Source organism: Sapajus apella, unplaced genomic scaffold (genome assembly GCF_009761245.1).
Source record: "Sapajus apella isolate SASKATOON/1434 unplaced genomic scaffold, GSC_monkey_1.0 scaffold3, whole genome shotgun sequence".
In the NCBI taxonomy this organism is placed as follows: Eukaryota; Metazoa; Chordata; class Mammalia; order Primates; family Cebidae; genus Sapajus; species Sapajus apella.
Window position 1 is genome coordinate 13,835,565 of NW_022436943.1, and position 12,420 is coordinate 13,847,984.

General features: G+C 34.7%; 1 protein-coding gene across 5 annotated transcripts in view; it reads right to left on the bottom strand.

Annotated features, from left to right (window-relative positions):
• Positions 1-253: 253 nt before the first annotated feature.
• Positions 254-12,420, bottom strand: part of WWP1 (WW domain containing E3 ubiquitin protein ligase 1) — a 117,543-nt gene continuing 105,376 nt past the window's right edge. For 2 of the 5 annotated variants that reach the window (XR_004260305.1, XM_032249888.1), the window contains 4 exons: positions 10,777-10,881; positions 8,122-8,218; positions 7,592-7,664; positions 254-1,839 (listed from right to left, as the gene is read on the bottom strand). Coding sequence is in view for 4 of the 5 variants with exons in the window: in XM_032249888.1 (XP_032105779.1) it covers positions 1,740-1,839; positions 7,592-7,664; positions 8,122-8,218; positions 10,777-10,881 (375 nt within the window). In the remaining variant the exon portion in view is untranslated. Of the gene's footprint in view, positions 1,840-7,591; positions 7,665-8,121; positions 8,219-10,771; positions 10,882-12,420 lie in introns of those variants that run through there. The other 3 variants (XM_032249897.1, XM_032249921.1, XM_032249911.1) reach the window with 2 other exon arrangements.

Genomic DNA, 12,420 nt, shown 5'->3' on the forward strand with positions numbered 1-12,420 from the left:
CTAAATCATACCTCCAGTGAATGATAGTCAAAAACTTCTCTCATAGCAAAATTTATACAGCGGTGGTACCATTTGTAATTCTAATACTTAATTTTTTTATGGTATAATTAAGGCAGTCCTTTTTCAAGAGCAGTTAACTCTCTATCACGTAAGCTGTCTTATACATTAGAATTTTTTTAATTCTTTAGGCTTGAAAATAACCAGTGTCCACAATTAGGATTTGGAAAAGGAGTCTATTCACCAAGCAGATTACTGCCTTTCTTTCACCTTTACTATGAATTCTGAATAAAATACAGAACACACTCTCAATTAATATGTAGAAAAATAAAATTTTGGCAAAACAACACTGTTTATGGAAGTTAAAATGTATACTGGTTTTTTTTCTGTATGTACTTAGCAGTGATATATTTATAGGCAACACATTCTAAGAAGTCAGTTCCATGGCTATAAAAAATGTTTAAGTTAATGAAATTTACAGTGCATATTAAAAGCATGATACAAATGGAAATTTAAAATTTTGTATTAGGAAGCCCAGTTTGCTAAAAATGGCACTTATATCATTAACATCAGATTTTAATTTGTTACACATTTTTCTAATTCAGCAAAGGCCTTATGATGAAAAACAATGAAAAAGTGTTACTTAGGACAAAAATAATTATCTATATCAAAAGGGGGAGACCCAAAAGATTTTTATGTGCTTATTTAATTCAGATAAGAGCTGTTATGAATTTGAGAGGAATGAAGATATTCAAACACTAACAGAAAATCATTAGCCTCATATTTGTTAGAGCATTCAAATGTTTATGTAACTCTTCAATCTGGCTTTATAAAACCAAAACTTTGAACACAAAAAACGTGGCAGAGTTCACATTACTTTTTATATGTTCCTAAGTATGAAATTGCATCAATTTATTATGAATTAAATTTTGAAGAACACAGATTTTAAAACGAAGTACAAAAGTGCCTGATTCTTTTTAATTCCACAAATACCTAGCATCCCAAAATAACACGTAAACAGACTTCTATGCTGCTCAATGAATCCTTCCAATTTCGATAATAAACTAAATAGTATCAGATCTAGTATATGAGTTTCATGTGTAAGTTACGGTTTTATCCATTGCTTTGACAATATTACTGATGTAATAGGGAAAAATTTTTCAACTATTGTATTTATTTAAAACAATCTGACAGGTTCAAGCACCTATCTTCAGAAAAGCCAGCAGCATTTTTTTTAAAACATATTCAAAGTAAGATTTGGCCTAAGCCCTTAATACCTTCCTGAATAGCCATGCAACTAAACACCCTTGGGAGATGTTACATAAGGGAAAGAAGAACATGGAGCAATTTGCACTTTTTCCCCTAGATAATGTTAACAAGATAAAGCAAATCCAGATCTTTATGAATGAACGGCTGTCATGTTTAATACACTTGGAGCTCTATAAAACTAGAGCCACTATCATATATGCTTATATAGATATATACGTATTTTTAATAAAGTCTCTCACTTGCTTGAAAATTTAAGGATGATCTTTTTCCTGGTCAGTCATTTCAAGGGAACAATAAATAAAGTAGAAAAGGATGAACTGTTTTGCATATTTCTGTGGAAGAACGGAAAACATACTTTTGAGAGGTTTGAAAAATTCACTGTACAGAATAAACAGCTTATATACACTATCTGTGCAATTTTTCTTGGCTGGGGTATTTAAATGCAAGAGCTCCTCCAAAATAAGAAGCCACATTCATTCTTGTCCAAATCCCTCTGTCTCTTCTATTGCAAAGAGAAGTTTTTCCTTTAGTTGTTCATAACTCTTATATGGTGGTAGGTCCAAGCGATTAAAACTGAACAGAAACAAAAACAAAATCATGTTTTCAATAAAATGAAAAAAATTCTAAAAGAATATTTTTCAAAGCACACAGAAAAAGCTGAATGGATATGTTAATACATATTATATATGTAAAAATTTTGCTGGAAGTATTCTAACAGACAATTTACTACTATATTACTTAATTGGTATATTAACATTTCTTAAGTTTCTTAAAGCAATCCAAATTTAAGACTTACATATAAAAACTATTTTAACATCTCCCAGAGAAAAATGGAATTACAAATATTAAGTATAGCAATATGGATAAAGACTGGAATTTTTTTTAATAAAGCATTAATTTTCTCTTTACTGTTCCTGTTACATGTGTCACAAGTCCTCCTAACTTCTCTTAGGATAAGAGTCCATTTCATTCATCCACTCACTCATTCATCATTCATTTACCTAGAATCTTTCTATAACAGATACTGTTCTAAAAACTAGTGATACAATAAAGAAAACTAAGATCCCTGTCTTCGTAGTATTTACATTCTGGGGTGGAGACAGTCAGTGAACAAATACATACGTTTGTCTTTTCAAATAATCTAACCACATATAAAATGCTTCTAAAATGATACATTTTCCAGTCCTGCCTGACTCAAATAATTCCATTCTGGGATTAACTGATGAAAAATTTTAAAATACTGAAAAATGCTTAAAATAACAGTGTATTTTTCAGTTTAGAAAGGTAGAATAACATTTCATTTTGAGAGGTACAGCAGTGAGTAGCTAGATGAGGATCTGGGTGTTCAGGGTTTTGGTCCCCACAGTAGCAGTGACTAATGAGGTATCTCTGAGTAAGAACCTTTCTGTACCCTCATTTTCTCATGTGGAAGAGTTTTAGAGATTACCCAGGTACCCTCTTGCCACTCCCACCACTTTCCATGTGCCCTTGACCCTCCCCTGTCAGTCAGGAAACCTGAAAATTAAGAGCCTTTGAAACAAGGCAGCTAATTAGAACAGAGTTGTTCTAAGATTGTATTATTGTCTGTATTTTAAAAGAAGTTAAAGATACTAATAGCAGCAATTAAGTAGACCATATGTTGCTCTCCCCTTTATACTTCAAGGTAGAATATGATAGCAAGGTCAGAAAAAAATATTTTTTAAATACTTCCTATACAGGACAACCAATCACTTTCTGTTCTCTTACATCTTTCATATATAGCCTTTGCCAAATTCTGTCATTCTGTCATATATTCCATATTTTCTCCTGGTTATTTATTTAGAGATAGGGTCTGGGTCTGTCGCCTAGGCTAGGGTGCAGTGGCACTGTCTCGGCTCACTGCAACCTCAACTTCCCAGGCTCAAGTAATCCTCCCACCTCAGCCCCCAGAGTAGCTGGGAGTATGGGTGCATGCTACCGTGGCCATTTTGTAGAAATGAAGCTTTGCCATGTTGCCCAGGCTCCTCCTGATCATTTCTACTGCCACTACATCCCTCTGTACATACTTCCCCATCATCTCTTATCTGGATCATCAGATAATTTCCTGCCTACTTAACTGTGAGTCCATTTTGTTTTGTTTCTTTTTTACTTTTTGCTAAAAAGACATACAGTTTATGCCACTCTTCAAAAACCTTTGCTGCTTTTGAGTTACTATGGGTGGGGCGGGGGCTATGGTAGGGAAATGAAGCTTATGCTCTTTACCATCAACTTGGTGCATGCTCTCCCGAGCATACCACCCTTGCTTTCTGTGACCCTGCTCTCTATGGTCTAGAATATACTTTTCATCAAGAACTAGACCAAATGCTACAACTTCCTCTTTAAACATCTTAACACGGATAATATCCCTATCCATAAGCTCCCTTTAATTCTGCTTTAGCATCTATTTTAATCTACTCTGGATTAGGACTGACTGGTTTCTCTCTTTAGATTCTAAAATTCACGAGGGCAGTCATCTCTGTACTCCCATAAGGCTGATCTGTTTCACACAGGGTTGGCATTTAGTAAATGTTGAGTTGAAAAGCATGAAAGTGGGTTACCTGAAAACATCCAAAACAGGCTTCTGTTTTAAAACACTGGCTATTATGTTTTGTGCTGTTTTACAAAAAGGCAGAGACATGCTAAAATCGATTCTGCTTTCTTCAGTCACTGACCCCAAGACTATACCTTGAACCCTGCCATCACCAGTAAAGGAAGTTTCTAATTTAAAAATCCTGTTCTCTTACCATGTCTTTCCAGTTTATTTCAATTAAAATGACAGCCTGTTGACCCATGACTTCATCATCCTATCTTGTCCTGTCCTCAGCCTCTTGTTCTTTTTGCTTTATCTACAGCCCGTCACTATAATTACTTTAGAAATCATGGTCCATCATTATATATTATAAGGCATTTGTATTTTATTTGTATTTATAAAAGTATTTGCAAATAATTTTATTTTTCATTTATTTTGAGACAGAGTCTAGCTCTATATCCCAGGCTGGATGGAGTGCAGTGGCGCAATCTCGGCTCACTACAACCTCAGTCTCTGGGGTTGAAGTGAATCTCCTGCCTCAGCCTCCTGAGTAGCTGGGATTACAGGAATGCACTGCCATACCCAGCTACTTTTTGTATTTTTAGTAGAGATGGTGTTTTACCACATTGGCCAGGCTGGTCTCGAACTCCTGGGATCTGCCCACATCAGCCTCCCAAAAGGGATTACAGGTGTGAGCCGCGTCACCCATCCTACAAATACTTTTAAATCTCACACCTCTCCCTCTTTTGAATTAACTAATCAACTGAAATTCTGATGAACCCAACCTTCAGCTTTCTTTTTCATTTCACCTTAACTACTAAAAATTGCTGGGGGGGAAATAATGCATTCAAGTAGGTTGTCACTTCAAGTGTACTACTAATCCAAGTGCACAATCCAATTTTGCCTAGCAATCTTAGCCATGTTCCTATAATCAATACGTTCCTATTCTCTAACAATTCTCCCAATTCCTTTTTTTCTTTCAAAAGTTTTTCCTTTTTCACTCTTAGCCAGTGACTTCTCCTTATATTTTGAGAAAACAGAAATCAATGGGTGGTTATTACCTTCTCTTCACAAAATTTGAAATCTATTTTAACTCTCCCCTTGCCTCAAAAATCTCTCAACACACACACACACATGTACGTGTACATATTGGATCTACCACTTTAATCGAAGCCAGAGGTCTTCAAATTTTGGTCACAGGATCCCTTTTCACTCTTAAGCATATTGTCAACCTCAGCTAGGAGTGGTGACTCATGCCTATAATCCCAGCACTTTCAGAGGCCAAGGCAGAAGGATAACTTGAGTCCAGAGTTTAAGACTCACCTGGGACAACATCGCAAGACTTTATCCCTACAAAAAGTTTAAAAATTAGCCAGGCATAGTGGTGTACACTGGTTGTCCCAGGTACTGAGGAGGCTATGGCGAGAGGATTGCTTGAACCCAGGAGGTTGAGGCTGCAGTGAGATGTGTTGTGCTACTTACTAACCAGGGTAAGACGGCAAGACTGTCTTGAAAAAAAAAAATTTCTAACTCCAAAGAGCTTTTATTTATGTGAATTATAGTTACTGATACTTACTGGATTAGTAGTTAAAACAGAAGTTTAAAAAATACTCATCTTGATATGAAAATAAACATAACATTTTAATGGGAAAAACCCAACTACTTAAGAAAAAAATGGTGGAAAGAGTGACCTTGTTTAATAGTTTTCTACAGTAATAGAAAACATCTGGATTCTAATCTATGGCCCCACACAGATAAATAGTTAGAAAGTGGAGATATGCTCTACCCATCTTGTCAGGTAATTATGGATATTATTGATACCAACTAAATTTGACAAATGTATGCACAAAATGGGTTTGAAATCAAGTCAAAGAACTCTCTGTACTTCATTACACGAAGTCTATTGTTTTCTGTTACACTTTGTCTTTGGTTTTATTTTTTTTGAGATGGCCTTATTCTGTCACCGACTAGAGTGCAGTGGTGTGATCACGGATCATTGCAGCTTTGACTTCCCTGGCTCCAGTGATCCACCTCAGCCTCCAGAGTAGCTGGGACTACAGGCTGCACCACCACACCTGGCTAATATTTGTATTTTTTGTAGAGAGAGGGTTTCGCCATGTTGCCCAGGCTGGTCTCGAACTCCTGAGCTCAAGTGATCCTCCCACCTTGCCCTTCCAAAGTGTTGGGATTACATGTGTGAGCCACTGTGTCTGGCCTCTCTCTTGCACTTTGAACAGATCTTTTACCCATTCGTCATTTTGTAACAGTCATTGTAGCATTCACTGGTCATTTGAAAATAATGGCTCATCAAATTATAAAGATTTTCTAAATGTTGACAAATTTAATTATATAATAGAAAAAAAAAATCACATTTGTTAAAATACCACTAATCTCATCAAAGAAGGTCTTCAGAAGCTGTCAAGCTCATGGTGGTAATTATCACCACCAACAAATGCCTGTTGTTTTCCTTAAAATGACAAGCTAACTTCATTACTTCTCAAGAAAATGTCTGCCAAATACCCAAATCTACATAAACTTGCTGGGTCATTTTTTCAAGTAAAAACAGTGTTCCATAAAAGAAAGCAAATTAGTTCAGATTTCAACTCCAACAACTGCCCAAAAGCTTTCCTTCAAGAAAATCACTCTCTGATATGCACAAGTGCTATTTCAAGACTATTCTGTCACACAAATGTTAAAAAACCATATACTCAAGCATCAAGATTAAATATAGTAATTTTTACTGCTTTATAAAGAACTTCAGTGAACCTGCCTTTTTGCTTTTTTTTGCTTTAAACCTCAAGTGTATGGAGTTGAAGAATACAGAGGTGGCAGTTTGGTGCCATTGTCACAGGTTCACAAACCATTGCTTTTGCACCACAAGTAGAAATTTCAAAGGCAAGCAATGACTTAATATGAAAATAGTTTTGACCTCTTGAAAGAACCACCTATCTCTAGGCTGTCATCTTTGTCCTGGGTAACTATAACAATTTTGGAACTACTCTCCCTGCATTCACTCTTGCATCCAATTCCTTCCCTACGCTGTTGTCTGAGCAATTTTTCTGGGATTCGATACTTGTTATTTAAAACTCTTAAAAGCTGTCTAATTTTTCTTTGATATCTCAATTATTTATATTAGACTATAAGGCTATATATAATTTAGTCCCTGCCTACATCCCCCAATTTTTTCATCTCCCTTTCTTCTAATTTACCAAGTTCCAATCATACCTATCATCTTCATTTCCTTAGAAAACAATTTCTTACTTCAGGGTCTTTGCTTACTTCAGCATTTCTGTTCAAAGAATGCTCTTTCTCTGTTTATTCCCACAGCATGCTACTTATTAAACTTAATTTAAACAAATTACCCCTTCCAAGAAATCTTGACCACCAAACCTAGAGTAGGTTCCTATTAGTTATTCTCTATTAGAGTACTCTCATTTTTCCCTTCAAAGGACTTGCCAGGATTTGCACACAGTTACCTATTTGTCATTTGTGCCCCACAAACTTATTAAAAAACAGTGAATACTTAAATCTTACTTTATACACAGTGGGTACACTAATATTTGTTGAATCAATGGATGCATTTCTCAAGTATTTCTATTAATGAGAACATACTAAAGTGTTTAGTTATAGAATGCTGTATTAATCTGTTCTCAAAATTGAAATTCTGACTACTTTAATGAATAAACAGTTACACTGGATCTTACATATTTTTTTTAAAAAGCAGAACAAAAGATTCTCTCTGGCTTTCACTTTCATATTTAGGATTCTTGAACTTACCACGTATGGCTTCTTGGTAACCAGGTGTCTTTGCCAACTTTTTCAATGCAAAACTTTTGAGGCCCATTACTTCCTACACCAGGAAAATAAGACAAAATTTATCTGGTCTTTTAAACTTTTTCTTCTGACAACTACGTAAACTATGTAAATAACAGAACATGTTGCATAATCATATGAATGATGCAGAATAAAGAAGAGATTCACAATGTAAACTGCTTCTGCCTGAGTAAGCTGCTTACTGCTACAGAGATCTAGCAATAAGAATTATATCAGTGAGAAGAAAATGATTTCTACAGAATGTCACTTCCTTCACAATCACCCTAGGGAGCAAAGCAATGGACACCTCAGCTTTATGAGAAGACATTCATTTTTGTTTTACAAGAGCTTTAATATTAGTCATTCATTTTTCTTTCTTCTAAATGAAGCCCTACCTATAGTACAGAAAAATAATCTTTAGGTTCAAGTCTATTGTATGTTCCATTATTATCACAAAATTATATACAGAAAGATCACAGTGAAACTACATTTACCCATGAGCTCAGCAAATCCTCCTAGAGGTAAACGGCAGGTTCCAGTGACGAACTGCAATAGTCGCATTCTTACTTCATTGTCTGTCTCTTTCACAAACTGTAATGAAATCAAATATACTTTAATATGAAATAAATGCTAAACTATCTTCAATCATGAAAGCAGTAGACACTTTAAGAAATTAACACTGAATTGGTTCAAAAGACGTGCTAAAAAATGGTTATAGGGTCTGTCACTTACTAAGGCTGGGTACCACGCTAAGCACACTGTGAATCTCACTTCAGTTCATCCTCAGGAGAACACGGAGGCTGGCCACTATTATTACTACATCCATCTTGCAGCCAGGAAATACACGAGAAACTCGGAAAGGTTAGTTCATTTATCTAAGGTCATACCAACACAAGGTGCAACCAAGGTAGATGTTGTTGCCGGGTTGTAACATAACAGCTATCACCTATTAAGGGTTCCTGCCAAACAGCGTGCCACTGCTTTCAATGGATTTAATTCTTACAACAATTCTATGAGATAGGTATAATCATTAGCATCCCATTGTACATATACACATTCCTCTAAAATTATCTATTTCATTGACTATTTTCATAGACATAAAAGGGTAATGTGGTAAAATACTAATTTGATTGGTTTGAGTATAACAGAAAACAAGGAACACAGGGAGCAGATTAAGAGTAGACATGTATCTTAAAAATAGGGAATAAACTTCAGCTAAGGATAAGACAAAACAGCTGTGCTAATCATAACCCAAAATGTTTCAGTGAAGAATTGTGTTGAGGTACATATTTCATCAAAACACAAGAAACAAAACCTATTCCCAGGTCTGGCATAAACCTCACTGCTTTCCCTAAAAGAAACTCCATTTAGAAAACAAGTATTCGTTTGGATTTACATGACCCTAAGCTTAGGCTTATTAGCTATGTAGGTACAAATGTCTAAACAGAAAGTCAGGGAGCACCAAGTGTAATGAAGCTGATAAGAACCCTAGAAGGGAAGATTACAGACAGCTGTATGCATACTGTATGTAATGCAATTCAGGTAATTTGGGCTTGAAAATGGATTTACTCCTTCCTACTTATGTATTTATTTATAATAGTATAGAATGCAAAAGGTTATGAAAGTGTAGTATGTGAAAAGCAGCTTTCCTACCTTTGCCTCCAACCGCTCAGCTCCCTTCTAGAACTGTTCCCAGTTTGTTTCTCTGTCTTTTCAAAGATGATACATTTCCATACTAACATACACTTTTACTATACAGATGATAATTTTTAACCAAATAGCATCATATTACACACATTATTTAACAGCTTCCTTTTCCACTTAATACTGTATTGAAACATTCTCCAATATTTTTGTTAATTTTGCATTTTTAAAAAAGGAAAGAAAGGCTCGGCACGTTGGCTCATGCCTGTAATCCCAGCGCTTTGGGAGGCCAAGGTGGATGGATTACTTGAGGTCAGGAGTTCAAGACCAGCCTGGCCAACATGGTGAAACCCTGTCTCTACTAAAAATATAAAAACTAACAGGGTGTAGTGGTGCACGCCTGTAATCCCAGCTACTCGGGGTTGGGGCGCTGAGGCAGCAAAATCACTTGAACCCGGTGGGCAGAGGGTGCAATGAGCCAAGATCCTGCCACTGCACTCCAGTCTGGGTGATAAAGTGAGAATCTGTCTCAAAAAAAAGAAAGAAAGAAAAAGACTCCAAGGTATAAACTTACATAGAATGGATGGATGGATGATAGTTTATTTACTCAGTTCCCTCTTTATGGACATTTAGGTTGTTTCAAATCTCTGTTAGTATACCAATAATGCTGCATTAAATACACTGGTATGTGCCACTTTACACATGTTGAAGTATATTTTAAGATAAATTTCTAGAAATGTCTACATATCTTTAAAATATCAAGCAATAAACTCATGACATACATCATTATGAAAAGATGCAACTTTTGGAAAGTCTACTATAATACAAAACCCAGCATTACTCTTCACCTGAAAATGAAACAGTTAAGGAGAAGTAAACCAGAGGTCCAGTCATTAAGTTGCTCAAATGAGTCCCAAATAGAATACTTATCTGAAGAATATCCCTGATCTGGAAATTTTAAATTCTCAAACACACAAAACAAAAAGCTTATTAAAATAAGATGTTCAAGATTAGTGTGGTACACTTGGATCCTGAGGCCATCCTATTACAGTTTAAGCAAAACACACACAAAACATATGTAAATAAATGAATAAAGTCATTTTTCGACATTATCCCCTCGATCATTCTAATTCCCTAGCATATATTACCTCAGAGGAATTAAAGTATCTTCACTGGCTCTCTTTACAAACATACTTCCTCATTTATTTATAGAATTAAGTGGAATTTAGACTACTTTGACACCACTAGAAAAAAAAGCTACACATACAACTATTACCTTTAAACCATTACTTAAATAAGATTCTGACGTTCACTCCTTCATTTTAGTCAAAGAAGCAATGGTACTTTTAACGAGTGTTCACACTGTTCACTTAGATTTAGAATTGGAAAATTATAAACTGTGTCCAAAAGCAGTCTCGATTAAAAATAATAAGCCATTTTTAAAACCATCATTTCATCAGAAAATATGTTGAGTACTTTGTTTCAAAAAAGATAAAAGCAAATACCTGCCAAAACCAAATTATTTGCTTGCTGTTTCTTGTATAATGCCGATAAACAGTATTTCTCTGCCAATCTGCCAAGTCAACCTCCTGCATGCCACACAACATAACCTGGGAAATGAGTACAGAATCAGGCCACGATAAAGATTTACTGAAGAAAATAATTATATGACTGAAATTTCCTGATGCACAGTTATGCATACAGCAAAATCATATGAAAAGCTATCTGCACTGCAAATATTGATCACAATAAGCAAATCCAACAAAACTGTGGCAATTTAGCCTAACGCATTCCCTGGTACTTTATTTTACCCATGTTTATTGAACTCAAACCGAAAACCACATTTAGAGTGACTATTCTTCAAGAAAAACAGCTGTACTGAAAAGCAGGTCTCCTTTACCATATGTATATATGGTATGAGGGGTGTGTGTGTGTGTTTGTGTGTTCAGGAGTATATAACTATATCTATATGTAAAATATAGACATAGATATAGATCTCCCAAATTGGGTATCCAAATTGATTAGTTCCAAACTTATTTCTGGTTCTCATTTTTAAAAAATCTACTTAGATTTTTAAAAAATCTACTTAGATTTTTAAAAATCTACGCTTTTTTTTAATATACTTAAAAAAAAAATACTAACCTACTATTAGTCATTTATCCAGCTTATCTAAGAATATTCTACATATGTGAAATTGTCAACCTCAACTTGTATATGAAATGAACACTATTTTAGGCATAGTAAAATATGTAATACTTATCTTGGTTTTTTTCATATATCAACTTTGAGCTATAATTTACATACAATAAAATGCACAAACTTAGGTATGTAGTTAGATTTTCAACCTGTGTAACCACCATCACAATCGAGGTATTGAATATTTCCATCATATCCCTTTTTGTAATCAAAATCATCATCCTCACCTCTAGTTTTAGGTGATCAATGATTTCACCATAGGTTATATTTGTCTTAAGAATGTCATGTATATGCATACATAATTTTTGTCGTATATAGTGCATACACATACATACATGTCATCTTGTTTTTCCCACTCAACATGTTTTTGAGATTCATCCATGATGGTGTTGGAACCAGTAGTTCTTCTTTTCTATAAGTGAGTAGTATTCCATTATATGAATATACAACAATTTGCTTATCTATTCACTTGTTAATGAACGCTTATGTTACTATTTTTGGCTTTGATGAATAAAGTTCTGATGAACATTTACATACAAGTCTTGGTTTGGATATATATTTCATTTCACTTTGGTAAACATCTAACAGTAGAACTGGTAGGTCATAAGGTAGATGTACATTTAACATTATAAGAAACTATCTCAAAGTGGTGTTTTAGAGTTACATTTCTCCAATGACTAATAAGCATTTTTCCATGTGTTTACTTGCCATCTGTGTATCTCCTATTGTGAAGTGAGCCTTTGCCCATTTATAAATGTTTTCCTGTCTTTTCACTGAGTTACACAAGTTTTTTGTTAATATATTCTGGATATAAGACCTTTGTCTCAATAGTTTATCCCACTGTGTAGTAGGTTGCTTTTTCACATAATAATATCTTTTGAAGAGCAGTTTTTAGTTTTGAAGAAGTCTAATTTATCCACATTTTTCTTTTTTTTTTTTTTTTTTTTTTTTTT